This window comes from Dermacentor andersoni, chromosome 4 (assembly GCF_023375885.2).
Source record: "Dermacentor andersoni chromosome 4, qqDerAnde1_hic_scaffold, whole genome shotgun sequence".
NCBI classification, from domain to species: Eukaryota; Metazoa; Arthropoda; class Arachnida; order Ixodida; family Ixodidae; genus Dermacentor; species Dermacentor andersoni.
Window position 1 is genome coordinate 218,944,378 of NC_092817.1, and position 15,967 is coordinate 218,960,344.

Genomic DNA, 15,967 nt, shown 5'->3' on the forward strand with positions numbered 1-15,967 from the left:
CATTATCATCGCCGAGAAAAAACATGATTCCTCTAGGCTCAAAACCGTGCTGCAGCGGCTGCGGGAGTATGGTCTCCGACTGAACAAGGGAAAGTGCAAGTTTCGGCAAGACGAAGTCACATTTCTCAGTCATCGTATCGACGCGAAGGGTCTGCGACCGAAGGACGACAATATCAAAGCCGTTGTTGAAGCCCCAAAGCCCACCTCGGTGAGTGAGCTGAAAGCTTTTCTCGGTCTCATAAATTACTATGGCAAGTTCCTTCCCAATCTGGCCACCATGCTAGCTCCGCTACATGCTCTCTTATCCAAAGGAGTCAAGTGGCAATGGAGCCAGGAAGAGGAGAAAGCATTTCAGCAAGTTAAGCAGGCAATTGTGGCTTCCAAGTTTCTGGCTCACTTCGACCCGGATAAGCCACTGCGGCTGGAGTGCGATGCATCATCAGTAGGCATTGGGGCCGTTTTGTCGCACCGCGTGAATGGTGTTGACTACCCCATCGGATTCCGGTCCAGGAGACTTACCAAGAGCGAGCGCAATTACTCGCAGTTAGAAAAAGAAGCTTTGGCACTGGTATTCGGCGTCGCCCGGTTTAAAGACTACCTGTACGGACATCAGTTCGTCTTAGTAACAGACCACAATCCTCTTACTGGTTTATTCAATCCAGGTAAAGCCATACCACCGATGGCGGCCGCAAGAATACAGCGTTGGGCCTTGTTTCTTGCCAACTACAACTACACATTGCAGTACCGGAAGGGCAGTGACCATTCCAATGCTGATGCCCTCAGTCGGTTGCCCTTGCCAGTAATGGAGGAGCCGCGGGACTCTGCTGCCGACGAGTACGTTTTGTATGCCCACTCTCTGGAGGAAACAGCGCTTTGCGCCCGCGAGGTTGAACATCTGACTAATCGAGACACCAGCCTTCTGCAGGTTAAAAAATGGATTTCCCAGGGATGGCCGTCATATCTTCCGCAGGGCCATGAGCATCTCCAGCCGTACTTCAACAGAAGAACAGAGCTTACAGTCAGCCATAATTTGGTGTACTGGGGACATCGCATTGTTCTACCCCTGGCGGCGGCAAGGCGTGTGTTGCGTCTTTTGCACGAGACACACCCCGGCATGACAGCCATGAAAACCACAGCGAGAACGTTGTTTTGGTATCCGGGACTGGATTCCGACATAGAGCGACTGGTGAACTCATATTCCACATGTGCGCAGGCTTCAGCGATGCCACCAGCACAGATACCTTTGGCCTGGCCAGCCACCGGGGAAAGGTGGAGCCGGCTGCACGCAGATTTCGCAGGCCCGTTGGACGGACAAATGGTCTTAGTCGTCGTCGACTCGGAAACGAAATGGATGGAAGCCATTCCAATGAAAACTGCCACTTCGCAAACCACGGCCAACGCGCTAAGATCAATATTTGCACGGTTCGGCATTCCAAAAACCTTTGTTTCTGATAACGGACCACAATTTGTGGGCAAAGTTTTTCGTGAGTTTCTGGCACGGAACAATGTGCAACAACTCACAACAGCCCCTTATCATCCACAGTCGAATGGGTTAGCCGAACGAGCTGTGCGTACGCTCAAGGAAGGACTAAAGAAGAACCCCGGAATAGACCTCAACATACGCATAGCGCGGGTTTTATGTCGATATCGCCGAACGCCCGTCAAGGATGGAAAGTCGCCGGCGGAACTCTTATTGGGGTACCAAATAAGAACAAAGCTGGACTGTATCGCTCCCGTTGAAAGGTCACCAGAAATCCAACCACGAGCTGGAGGGTCTCCAGTTCAGGCAGGTGACCCAGTCTGAATGCGCGATTTCTGAACAAGTCGTCGCAGATGGATACCAGGAGTAGTGCGAGATCAACTGGGGTCCAGAATGGTCACTGTTGATTCCGGGAAAGGAATTCAGCGGCGACACTTGGACCAGGTGAGACGTCGAACTGTCTCAGACTCTTTCTCGACACAGAGGGTAGCCGTAAACCCTGCAGATAGCACTCCAATCACGTCGCGACATAGTCCGGAAGTGGCCCAGACGGATAGCCCGCCACCGTTACGAAGATCGACCCGACAGCGACGGCCTCCTGAACGCTTGGACCTGTAAGAGGGGAAGAAGTGATGTATCGCCAACTTCATCGTCATCTTCATCGTGCCTTCATCGGCACTGCCATGGTCATCATGACACGTGAGCAGCGGTACACACGGACGCAGGCTGCAATAAAGCTGTGGGGCTTGCGGCGTTATGTCTGACTGATGTCAGTGTTTTTAAGCCTAGTGCGACATACCACTACCCAAACCAGCTATCCGCAGTGGCGTCCTCCTCGTACGATCTGCTACTACTGCGGCTATCGTGGCCATATAGCACGTTTTTGCCGCAAGCGCCAGCAAGACGAGCGTCGCGGATATGACGCATACGAACGGGATGACGTTTCGCCCGGAGCTGCATTCCTGCGTCTAGGGAGCCTGCATGACCAACGCCGTCCTTATGTTCCACCGCGCGGCCGCTCTCCATCACCTACTGTAACATCCGAGACGGTTCCGACGTATCGTCCTGCGCGACGCCGCTCGCCGTCGCCCCTTCGCTGCTCTACAGTGCCCAGCGGCTCATATTGGGATGGGATTTTCTTTCTACGGCCTCCGCCTCCATCTGCTGCGGGCAACGCGTTCTCCACATGACCGACACGACCTATTTACTTCATGCAGATGACGCACCACTTCACTTGCTTGCTGCAGAAAATACCGCGCTACCACCTCGCCATCAAAGCATTGTTACTATCACGTCTGATGTCATTGACTGCGGCGACGTGCTCGTATTACCATCTGCACGCTGTCTCGCAAGAGGGATAGCCTTTGCATGAGGGCTGGTTCGGTTTGATCATGGCTCTGCACTTCTCTGCGCTACAAACCCGACATCCGAAAAGATTCTCAACCCTAAAGGCACTACATTGGCTTGCGCCACTGAATCGGAGTCTATCTCTGGTGTTTCCTTTAAAGCAGCTTCCTCTGAAATTCCTTGTACTGGACAGGCCGCATCTCCTTCAGCTCTTGCAGCTGGCATCAGTTCCGACCTGACACCTTCGCAGTCACAACAGTTGCTTGCTTTGCTCCAAAAACATGAAGCTTCGTTTGACGCGCATTCATCTTCGTTGGGAAAAACTTCGATTACAACGCATCGGATAGAGACAGATGGCACATCCATCGTGCGCCGTAGACCGTATCGCGTATCGCTAGCCGAGAGGAAAGTAATTGACGACGACGTAACCTACATGCTCCAACGGAACATAATACGCCCCTTTGCTAGCCCTTGGTCATCCCCCGTTGTTTTGGTTCGTAAAAAAAGACGGCTCTGTTCGATTTTGTATCGACTACCGAGTACTTAACAAGATCACACGCAAGAAGTATACCCTATGCCACGAATAGACGATGCCTTGGATTCCCTGCAGGGTGCCGAGTACTTCTCCAGTCTCGATCTGCGTTCCGGCTACTGGCGGATGCCTATGCATGAGGAGGATAAAAAGAAAACTTTCGACACCAGATGGGCTCTACGAGTTTAATGTCATGCCTTTCCGCCTCTGCAATGCGCCCGCAACGTTCGAGCGCATGATTGACATCGTTCTTCGTGGCCTGAAGTGGGAGGCTTGCTTGTGCTATCTGGAAGATATTGTTGTTTTTTTGTCAACCTTCTCTCAGCAGCTGAAACGTCTGGATGAAGTTCTCACGTGCCTTGCCAACGTTGGACTTCAGCTAAACACCAAGAAATGCCATTTTGCGAGCAAGACGATCAAGGTATTAGGTCACATCGTGAGCAAAGACGGCATTCGTCCAGATCCTGACAAGGTTTCGGCAGTTCGGCACTTCCCTCGTCCCGAAAAGACCAAAGATTTGCGCAGTTTCTTAGGCCTCGCTTCCTATTTTTGCCGATTAATACGAGACTTCGCCTCAATAGCGTCACCTCTGCCCAAATTACTGGGTTCTAATGTTCCCTTTGTGTGGTCTCCCGAATGTGAATCAGCGTTCGCCCATCTGAAGCGCGCTCTCACATCTGAACCAGTACTTCGCCATTTTGATGAAGCTGATCCTACCCTCCTGCATACGGATGCTAGTGGTCACGGCATTGGTGACATTCTCCTACAGCGAGACAACACTTTAGGTGAGAGGGTCGTCGCGTACGCAAGTCGCATTCTCACAAACGCCGAAAAGAATTACGCCATCACGGAGCAGGAATGCCTAGCTATCGTTTGGTCTGTGCAGAAGTTTTGACCTTATCTTCACGGCCGCCATTTCGCCATAGTTACAGACCATCATGCATTATGCTGGCTTTCGACACTGAAGAACTTGTCTGGAAGACTTGGTCGGTGGATCCTTCGTCTGTAAGAATACGACTTTACTATTACCTACAAGTGCGGAAAAAAAAAAAAACACCAGGATGCAGACGCGCTCCCTCGCTGTCCGCTTCTATGACACCATGCAGTGGACCTCCAACTGCAATCCGTGACAACCTTTCGCACGACCCCTCTTCACAAGCTTTCTCATTGGCTACTGTAGAGGATATGCCTACACACGACAACAGATTCTTCCAATCTCACCAACTTGCAGACTCTTACTGTGGGCGCATCATAGACCACCTTCAAGGAGCTTCGGGCCCGCCTAACGCCCGCCTCCGTCGACAGCTGAGACAATTTAAGATTGACAACTGCGTCCTGTACCGTCATGTCTATCACCCTGACGGTGAACTCTGGGTTCCTGTCCTGCCATGCTCTCTACGTGCTCACATCCTGCAGGCTTCTCACGACGACATGACTGCTGGTCACCTTGGTTTCCAGAAAACCTATGACTGCATCAAAGGTCGCTTCTACCGGCCTGGCTTGCCCGCCAGTGTAGCGAGGTATGTGGCTTCCTGCGCCCTATGTCAGCGTCGAAAGCTCCCTACATCATTACAAAGATGGCGCGGAATAAAACAATACACGAAGAAGGGGGAAGCGCCTACGTGCTGTCTCGTGTACCCCTTCGTGTATTGTTTTATTCGGCGCCATCTTTGTAATCATGCTTAACCAACTAGCCCACCAACACATGCTCAGTCCCTACATCAGCTCCAAGCGGACAACTGCAACCGGTTCCGTCGCAACCATTTGAAGTCATTGGCATTGACCTGTATGGTCCTCTTTCTGTGACTCTCACCGGTAAACGATGGATTGTGACAGCCGTTGACCACTTGACACGCTACGCCGAAACAGCTTGTGCAAGTTCTGCCTCAGCGTCTGAAGTTGCTGCATTTGTACTTCAAGCCTTAATTCTGCGTCACGGTGCTCCTCGCGTCCTCCTGAGCGACCGTGGAAAAGCATTCCTCTCGCAACTAGTAGAGAAAGTACTCAGAGCCTCCGGAACCACCCACAAGACTACCTCCAGTTACCATCCGCAAACCAGCGGCCTCACAGAGCGATTTCATCGCACGCTGTCCGACATGCTAGCTATGTATATCGAGCCAGATCACAGAAACTGGGACGCAATTTTGCCATTCGTGACTTTTGCGTACAATACCGCCGTTCAACGCACGACCGGTTACTCGCCGTTTTACCTTGTCTATGGTCGTGCGCCCTCTTCCTGCCTTGACGTCTCTTTCTTCGTGCCAACTGTCGATCGATGCCCATCCTCCTGTGAAGAATATGTGTCCCGCATTCTGCGTTGTCACCAGCTCGCCCGTATCAACACCGAAGCACGGCAACAGGACCGCAAGCAGCACTACGACGCCTCTCACCGCGTCGTGTGCTTCCGCCCTGGCGAGGAAGTACTACTCTGGACACCAGTTCGTGCCCCTGGCTTGTGTGACAAGTTCTAGCTTCGGTTCATTGGCCCCTGCAAAATCTTGGAGCAGACCTCTCCGGTTAACTATCGCGTGGCACCAGTTATTGTTCCAAATGACCGCCGCTGCCGTGCTGCTGAGGTTGTCCACGTTTCCCGTATGAAGCCTTTCACGAGGCGTTCGCCGCCTCTTTGAATTGCGGCCTGGATGGCCGCTCTCGCGCGAGGGGACATTAGTGTGGGCATTTATAAGCTACACTTTGTCATCTGTACATGATCATCATCCTGTGGGGTTCATATGGCGTTCTTCTTCATCATCGCATGTGGGGCTCGCTCTTGTGTGATCCGTGCTTTGGGCGTGGTCGGTTCGCCGCATCTCCGACGCGTAATAAACGTCGGGACAACTGCTGCATCACAGTGTATATATATATATATATATATATATATAGCACCCGCAGCAGAGGGTGCTAAGAATCCCTGGATCCGGACAGGCCGCCATTAGAATCTGAACCTGGCAACGTTTAACGCTAGAACGTTATCTAGTGAGGTGAGTCTAGCAGTGCTATTGGAGGAATAGAGGGCAGTAAATGGGATATAATAGGGCTCAGTGAAGTTAGGAGGGCAAATGAAGCATATACAGTGCGAAAAAGCGGGCACGTCCTGTGCAACCGGGGCTAAGCGGAGCGACGAGAACTAGGAGTTGGATTCCTGATTAATAAGAAAATAGCTGGTAACATAAAGGAATTCTATAACATTAACGAGAGGGTGGCGGGTCTTTTTGTGAGCCTTAATAAGAGGAGTTGGCTTCTCATGATATGCTAATAAAAATCGGGCCCCTCGGTTAACCCCCTTCTTCTGGTATATATATATATATATATATATACGAGCATTTTGTGCGCCATCCAAGTGCACGCACGTGCCCTCATTAACGTTAAAAGTAAGCATGCGTAACCCTGCACAAATTGCATGCATTACGGAAGCGAGAATACAAAACGTTACTTATTTGCTGCAATATTACATATGAATTTCCCTTTCATGTACGTATCGCGCGATAGGCTGCGTTGGTCGTTTATTCCCACATTTATTTATACCGCAATCTTGCGCGCTAAACTGGTTCAACGTACGCTCCGAAGCTGCATGAAAAAGTTCAGCGTAGATAAACATTATTGGGGATTGAAACCGCCCGTGTGACGGACATGGAGGCATGCTTTCAACCCTTTCAACTCGCCAAGTTCTCGGAGAAGCGGCGAGCAGTTTTGGATCCACTTCTTTGAGCGTATCTTTTCTTACATAACTAATTCTAAACAGAGTGGAAAAACAATAAAATAATAATAATAATAATAATAATATTTTTATTCACTTCAATTCATACAACGTGTTCCAGCCTGCATAAGCGTTGCCGCTTGTGTGCTGAGCTGGGCAGCCAGGTTAAGCACATGAAACAACAGCGAGTAAATCATAGTTGAAAAGAAGAGAAAAATAAAATCAACCTAATACTCAGCAACTGCTTGTGCGACATAAGAACAAACAAACAAACAAACAAACAAACAAACAAACAAACAAGAACCAACAGAACAAATGATAGCAAATCCACCGTGCACACTTTCGTACACGAAATGAAAACATTAAGAACATGGCCAACAGCAAATTACCTCATTCTATATTATCGTTCAGCCAAGGTCGAAGGAAATTCTTAAGGTCTTTTATTCCGGTAATACTCGGGAGGGTTCGTATTTTATTGAAATAATAAGGAACATAGTAGGTGCGAGTTCTTTTGCCATAAGTGGTGAAGATGCGGGGTATGACATACTTTTCTGATTGACGGAGAGGCCGTACTTTAATGTTGCAGATTTTAAAGGAGCTGTGAAAGAAATGCTTGTAGAATATGTCAAAGATAAATTGCTTGTGTACAGGTAGCATGTCAAAATATTCCATACTGTCTCGGGCTGACTTATCATGATAGTTGGTTCCATAGGAGAGATTGGTTGCAATCCTGTGCACTATGCGGCTTAATGTGTTTAATTTATATAAAGATGCGGTTCCGTAAATTGTTATCCCGTACCGTAATATGGACTCTCCCAATCCCTTATATACCATTTTTCTAACCGATACATTACATATAGATCGTAGAGCATACATATAAACACACACTAGGCGTAGGCGTTTGGCTAACTCTGCAATATGAATATTCCACGACAGTGTTTCGTCAAATGTTATACCAAGGTATTTAAAATTGGATTTAAGTTTTAAAGGTGGGCATGAACAGCACGTACAGTTTCTCTCATGAAGGTATATATTTGATAGTATTCTAAACACTTTATATGGGCTATGAAAACAAAGTAGGGAGGTTTATGTATTATTAGTAAAAATCTCATTAGCGTTTAACCATTCTATCAAAAGATGCACATCCTGTTGCATCCTGTCGGAGGCCTCTTTATACGTTTCACTTGGTATCGCCAGGGCAGTATCATCCGCGTATAAAAAGAGTTGCGAGTTCAGTGGAAGACAGGTCATATCATTGACGTAAACATTAAATAACAAGGGTCCTAAAAATGATCCCCGAGGAACACCTGTCGAGACGTTCAAAATTGGGCTGTATAATCTGCCTAGTTGGACGCATTGGGCTCGATCAGCAAAATAGCTTTTAAAGGACGACATGTATGGACCTCTAAAACCCCAATACTGTCAAGTTTATCTAATAATAGATTGTGATTGATAGTATCAAAGGCTTTTTGCAAATCAATCAAAAGTGTAAGGACAATGTTATTGTTATCTATTTCTTTGCAGAGTAGGTCATGAAAATCCTCTAGTAGGTTTACCGTACTTTTGCCTTTGCGGAAACCATACTGGGCTGCATTTAGTAGATGGTACTTATCAGGAAATGATGTCATGCTAACATGTATAATTTTCTCTATGATACAAGCGAGGGAGGACAAAATTGCGATTGGCCAATAATTATTGTAATCTTTTTTGGAGCCTTTTTTATGCAATGGTCTTATTACGCTTACTTTCATGTAGGTTTGAATTTTCCCAGTTATTAACGTTTCGTTGATAATGAAAAGTAATACCGTTTTAAGTATGTCAAAATGCACAATGAGATCTCTTATCCTAACACTATCATAGCCTGGTGATTTTGTTATTTGCATTGTTTTCACGACATCCCATAATTCCGGCTCAGTGACAGTAGGCATGTAAGCTGAATGAATGCTCGAAGCAACTGCAGTAGCGTTCGCCATTTTGCTTCCCTGTCTACACAACAAAGTAACAGATTCTACAAGGTGTTTATTGAACTCAGTGGCCAATTCTACCTTGGTTTTATCTGGGAAGGCCTGTTCTAAAGTATCGTCAATGCTTTTCTTGGATGATTTTCCTATGGTGGTTTGCACTAATTTCGAAGTTTTTTTACATCCCTACTGCATGCCGAGAATTGATTAAGCTGGTACTGTTTTTTTGCCAGTCGTATTTTTGCTGTAATCTTATTTCGCAGTTGCCTGAATTCTTCTCTTAGTGCAAAGTCATGAGGGCTCTCATTGCGCCTTCTTAAAAGTTTACTTTTGATGTAAGATAGCTCAATAATTTCCTTGTTTATCCAAGGACTTGCCTGATTTCGCCGTTTCATCCTCACCTTAGTTTTCGATTTATTGTAAATTGATTTTAGTTGCTCTACGAGCAGTTCGTAAGCATATAGGTGATTGTGCTGCAACAGGGAAGTCCAGTCATACAACTTAATTAGTTTATCTACTTTTTCATTGTTAATTACAAGCCTTTCTGTAGATCTCTCCTGTGCCACCATTTTACTGTCTTTTAACAACGCAAGCGCAACAAAATAATGATCAGCAACTTTTTCTTTGATAATACAGCCGAACGTTTCCTGTTGCGCTATGGTTGTACTGATATGGTCAATGCATGTCTGTGTGAATTTACTTCCTAGAAATTCTTCTCGCGTATAGCCCTGAATTTTATTCTCCAAGCCAATACTGGCGAACAACGTTAAGTACTCACTTACACCTACCCTATTGGTCACCGAAATGTCAATGTTGAAGTCTCCTGCGAGAATCACACGTTTATTTACTCCGTATTTTTTCAGGAATCTAGCGAGCTCCTCTAAAAAAACTGCAATATTTTTGCTAGGAGGTCTGTAAATCACACAAACTAAAAATTCATCTTCATTGTTAGAAAGATAAAGCGCTATAACTTCCGCTTCATCAAATTCAACTTTCAAGCATTCCCAAAACCAGCAATTTTTCACAAATACTAACACTCCTCCACCACGTTTGCTCTCTCTGCACAAGGCAAACGATTGATAGTTCTGTATATTATAAAGAGAGCAATCAAACTCACTGACATTGATCTCAGCAAATATTAAGACCTCCAGAAAAGTTAAAACATTCTCCAAGTACATTTGTAACAAGTTCCAATTCTTGTGAAGACTTCTCACATTCACATGGATAAGATCAAAACTTGTACAAGAATACCTTCTTCCGCAAGCGGAATAACCGAAAGTGGACATGGAGGAGCCCGAACGGCGAGACTAGAAATGAAATAGATTTCATACTCTGCGCTAACCCTGGCATCATACAAGATGTGGACGTGCTCGGTAAGGTGCGCTGCAGTGACCACAGGATGGTAAGAACTCGAATTAGCCTAGACCTGAGGAGGGAACGGAGGAAACTGGTACATAAGAAGCCGATCAATGAGTTAGCGCTAAGAGGGAAAATAGAGGAATTCCAGATCAAGCTACAGAACAGGTATTCGGCTTTAAGCCACGAAGAGGATCTTAGTGTTGAAGCAATGAACGACAATCTTGTGGGCATCATTAAGGAGTGTGCAATAGAAGTCGGTGGTAACTCCGTTAGACAGGATACCAGTAAGCTATCGCAGGAGACGAAAGATCTGATCAAGAAACGCCAATGTATGAAAGCCTCTAACCCTACAGCTAGAATAGAACTGGCAGAACTTTCGAAGTTAATCAACAAGCGTAAGACAGCTGACATAAGGAAGTATAACATGGATAGAATTGAACAAGCTCTCAGGAACGGAGGAAGCCTAAAAGCAGTGAAGAAGAAACTAGGAATTGGCAAGAATCAGATGTATGCGCTAAGAGACAAAGCCGGCAATATCATTACTAATATGGATGAGATAGTTCAAGTGGCTGAGGAGTTCTATAGAGATTTATACAGTACGAGTGGCACCCACGATGATAATGGAAGAGAGAATAATCTAGAGGAATTCGATATCCCAGAAGTAACGCCGGAAGAAGTAAAGAAAGCCTTGGGAGCTATGCAAAGGGGGAAGGCAGCTGGGGAGGATCAGGTAACAGCAGATTTGCTGAAGGATGGTGGGCAGATTGTTCTAGAAAAACTGGCCAGCCTCTATACGCAATGCCTCAAGACCTCGAGCGTACCGGAATCTTGGAAGAACGCTAACATAATCCTAATCCATAAGAAAGGCGACGCCAAAGACTTGAAAAATTATAGACCGATCAGCTTACTGTCCGTTGCCTACAAAGTATTTACTAAGGTAATTGCAAATAGAATCCGGAACACCTTAGACTTCCGTCAACCAAAGGACCAGGCAGGATTCCGTAAAGGCTACTCAACAATAGATCATATTCACACTATCAATCAGGTGATAGAGAAATGTGCGGAATATAACCAACCATTATATATAGCTTTCATTGATTACGAGAAAGCGTTTGATTCAGTCGAAACCTCAGCAGTCATGGAGGCATTGCGGAATCAGGGTGTAGACGAGCCGTATGTAAAAATACTGAAAGATATCTATAGCGGCTCCACAGCCACTGTACTCCTCCATAAAGAAAGCAACAAAATCCCAATAAAGAAAGGCGTCAGGCAGGGAGATACGATCTCTCCAATGCTATTCACAGCGTGTTTACAGGAGGTATTCAGAGACCTGGATTGGGAAGAATTGGGGATAAGAGTAAATGGAGAATACCTTAGTAACTTGCGCTTCGCTGATGATATTGCCTTGCTTAGTAACTCAGGGGACCAACTGCAATGCATGCTCACTGATCTGGAGAGGCAGAGCAGAAGGGTGGGACTAAAAATGAATCTGCAGAAAACTAAAGTAATGTTTAACAGTCTCGGAAGGGAACAGCAGTTTACGATAGGTAGCGAGGCACTGGAAGTGGTAAGAGAATACATCTACTTAGGACAGGTAGTGACTGCTGATCCAGATCATGAGAGTGAAATAATCAGAAGAATAAGAATGGGCTGGGGTGCGTTTGGCAGGCATTCGCAGATCATGAACAGCAGGTTGCCATTATCCCTCAAGAGAAAAGTGTATAACAGCTGTGTCTTACCAGTACTCACGTACGGGGCAGAGACCTGGAGGCTTACGAAAAGGGTTCTACTTAAATTGAGGACGACGCAACGAGCTATGGAAAGAAAAATGATAGGTGTAACGTTAAGGGATAAGAAAAGAGCAGATTGGGTGAGGGAACAAACGCGCGTTAATGACATCTTAATTGAAATCAAGAAAAAGAAATGGGCATGGGCAGGACATGTAAGGAGGAGGGAAGATAACCGATGGTCATTAAGGGTTACGGACTGGATTCCGAGGGAAGGGAAGCGTAGCAGGGGGCGACAGAAAGTTAGGTGGGCAGATGAGATTAGGAAGTTTGGAGGGTCAACATGGCCACAATTAGTACATGACCGGGGTAGTTGGAGAAGTATGGGAGAGGCCTTTGCCCTGCAGTGGGCGTAATCAGGCTGATGATGATGATGATGATGTACAAGATTCAACTGACATGAGCTGCCGGCGTATCTTCATCCACTCAGAAAATGAATGCACAATCTCAGTCATCACGTTATCTTGCGCAGATCCGCTTCGTTCTCAACAAGAATAACAGGGGCACCTTCAATTTTCTTAACAAATATAGGACCGTTTCGCACCCAAACATATTTGTAGTGTTTTTCAGTTGCTTGGCGCTTTGCCATCCATCGAAGCTTCTTGGCTAGATGTGTCAAATTTTCATTTATGTAAATGTTCTCATGTTTCAGCATGTTTCGTTTTGCAAGCCACTTTTCTCTTGTTTCTCTCTTGGTGAAACGGACTAGTATGGGAGCCTCAGCATCTGCTTTGCCTTTAATCCTGTGCACAACTCCGACTTCCTCAATGCTGGGAAGGGATAGTTCGAGTCTCCCTGCAAGGGAATTTATAACTGCTCTCAAGTCTTCCCTCTCATGGCACATGATTCCCATGAATTTCCAAATTATTACGTCTTGAATAGGATTCCATCCTATTCACCTCCATTTCCAGTTGAGAAAGTCTAATGTTTTTTGCTATCAGCTGAGCTTCCATGTCCATAGTTTTTTTCTTTAGCTCTTTTACTTCTTGATTCGGGGTTTCAAGAGTTTTAAGCACTTCATCATATTTGGAAGAGATCAAATAGAGTGATTCTTCTATGCTCTGTATTGTTAATGCTTGCTCCTCAAGTTTTCCATTGGTGGTATCATGTTTAGCCAGCTGCTCCTCCTGCTTTCTTTCGAGCTCATCAAAACGGCGTAGCATAGTGTCAAGCTTCGACATGACGTCAACCAAAGAAGGTTGCTCACTGTCTGCCATTAACTTCTTACGCTGGGAGCCAGCCCCTTCTTGAGCGTTCGTCAGTCGTGTTTTGTGGTTTGCACACGTGGGACATAACCAAATACGGATCGTTTCTACTGACATGCTTTTTAGGTTAATCTTTGTGACGCCAGAACATTTGCCGGCATGATAACGGTTACCACAATCGCTGCAACGAAGGCACTGGCTATCAGGTGCAATAGCTTTCAGGCACGCGAGGCAATCATTGCTAGACATTGTGAACACAACTTTGTGCAGTCCAGCGGAGCAGAATTTAAATTCAAACACAGAAGTAGTTACGAAACGTTGCTCTCACCTACGTAAGCGAAGAAAGAGCGTTATGTCGCGCTTATGCACTCCGCCGGACTGCGCTGGTTCACTATCGGCGTTGGCTTTTTAAGCGTTGTCGCCCGGTGTCGCCCTCCTGGATTGGCTGCCCCCACGATGACGCACTCGCAGTATAGACTCTGTAGCCATGGGCGCTCGCACCGAATCTTGTCTGGTATATCACGTCGATAACGGCGCCGAAGCATCCGAAGCCAGGGAAGCGACAGTCAGGTCCTTTGGGTCTGGCGGTTCCTACGTAAGCGAAGAAAGAGCGTTATGCCGCGCTCATGCACTCCGCCGGACTGCCTAGGAACAACAAATGAATGTTTTGTTCTTAGTATTTAATATACCTAATAGTTTCTCTTTACATTTGATGTTATTATATGTTCATTATGTACAGCAAGGCTGCTATGGCTCATTTGTTCCATGGTTTCGCATCTTCAACTGTGGGCTCCGTTGGCTACATGGTTTTGCGGTTTCGTGCGCTCTCTCAAATAGGGTTTTCAAAGTTGGGCTCGTAGAGCCGGCCTGCGTTTCTATCGAGGGTAAGTGTTGTCGTTTATTAACTGTTGTTTTTGATCAGTCTGGCCTGCGTACATACGTGTGATGGCCTTGTTTTTCACCTTCTTTAGAGCTTGCGCTTGGCGGAAAGCGTGCTATGGAAAGCGAATACGAAAGTAAGTCGTCGTTGCATTTTTCATTCCTCCACGTTGGTACCGTTACTCTGCCTCTTTTAAAGTGCGGTCCGGTACTGTACTCTTAATGTCACTCGCGTAAACAACACGCATTTACTGGCTATTGCGGATCTGAACAACGAGGAAAACAAGTGAGCAGTACGCTATAGTCGCGTCAACATGGTTTCTATGTCGGACCGACTGCCTATAGTCGCGTCAGCTACGCCGTGCAAGACGACGACCGCGCAATATTTGAAGCTGCTGGCGACCATATTAAAGCAGGGAATCTTCCTGTTGTCGCTTGCACCTTGTTTCGGCTAGTGGAAGTTCCCAAACCACCTCCAAACCTTTCGCGCTGCAACGTTGCGAGTGGTGTCATTTGCAGCTGGGCGCAGGAATTTTGCGATGCGGACGAGGCTGGTGACGGCATTCATAGCAATCACAGCTTTCTGGTGGAATCCGACAATGTGCTTGACAGGCGCCACAGAAGCCTTACACAGCAGGACAACGTAACGAATTGTAACACAAGCACATTGTTGAAATATCTGGACAATAATTGCATCATTGAAAGAAGACCTGCGACAATAGAGCTTACAGTCGAATGTACCTCACGATGTCGTCACAAATCTTTTAAAGGATCTTTGCTCGTCTTCTTCCTTGCGTGAGCTACAAAACAGTATGCTATCGTTACAAGACAGAAATTGATGCCATGTCATGCTGTAAAATTTGACGCCGACAGTTAAGGGCAATTTTCAAGAACACGAGTAGAACTAAAGTCAGTTGGCACTTCTCCATTACCAAGACATCACTTAGGTTGCAAAACTTTCAATGCTAACTGGATCCCAATTTAGCTTTATACAGTCGGATACAACTCAAGTCTGCAATGAAGCCGCAGACCCCTCATAAACGCCAGCCACTGTTCTGCCGTGTGGCTGCAAATAGTTTGTACTTCAAGCTTTCCGAGTTTCCTAAATAAGGCGGTAGCCGCAAAAATATAAGCATATAAAAATATAAGCACAAAAATATAAGCACATAAGTTTGTACGCTTTCCTTCGTCTATTACAACGGAACGGTGAAAGCCTAATTCTTTATTGAACTGAAATAGAATGCTTGCTTAGCTCCGACTACTTACTGCCAAGTTTCACTTCAGTTGGCAAGGAAGTCTCATAAGTAAAATGGGGTCAGCAGTGAAATGAACTGCACCGTGGACTTACGAAGAGTGAAATGCTGAGACTCCATATACTTCGTCCATGTCTGTTGCACACCTCATCGCTTGCGCCGATGAAAAGACTCTTCAAGAACAGCAGACACTCCGGAGGTATCAAGTACGACGCCCTTTACAAATGGTCGCATTCATTCATTCATTCATTCATTCATTCATTCATTCATTCATTCATTCATTCATTCATTCATTCATTCATGCATTCATTCATTCATTCAAATAACTTTATTCAGCGCCCTGCGATTTGGTGGGGTGGGCCTGGACCCCGCCTAGGTTTCAGCCAAGGGTTGTTGGCACTTGGCAGCTTCCTCGGCTCGCTGGACGGCCGAGTTGGGGCAGCAGGTCCGAGCTGAGCAACGCAGAC

At 46.3% G+C, this 15,967-nt stretch overlaps 1 protein-coding gene across 1 annotated transcript; it reads right to left on the reverse strand.

The window, feature by feature from the left end:
* Positions 1-12,617: 12,617 nt before the first annotated feature.
* Positions 12,618-13,326, reverse strand: LOC129386639 (uncharacterized). The gene is made up of 2 exons (XM_072287708.1): positions 13,035-13,326; positions 12,618-12,958 (listed from the first exon to the last, which is right to left on the reverse strand). The coding sequence occupies exons 1-2, from the start codon at positions 13,324-13,326 to the stop codon at positions 12,618-12,620; spliced, it is 633 nt and encodes a 210-aa protein (XP_072143809.1).
* Between the last annotated feature and the right edge of the window lie 2,641 nt (positions 13,327-15,967).

What these genes read in the sequence shown, in the direction of transcription:
- LOC129386639 (XM_072287708.1), bottom strand. Translation starts at nt 13,326, where the DNA reads ATGCTACGCCGTTTTGATGAGCTCGAAAGAAAGCAGGAGGAGCAGCTG. An exon ending in GATGGAATCCTATTCAAGAC is followed by an intron (nt 12,959 to 13,034) that starts GTAATAATTTGG and finishes ATTCCCTTGCAG; the next exon opens with GGAGACTCGAACTATCCCTT.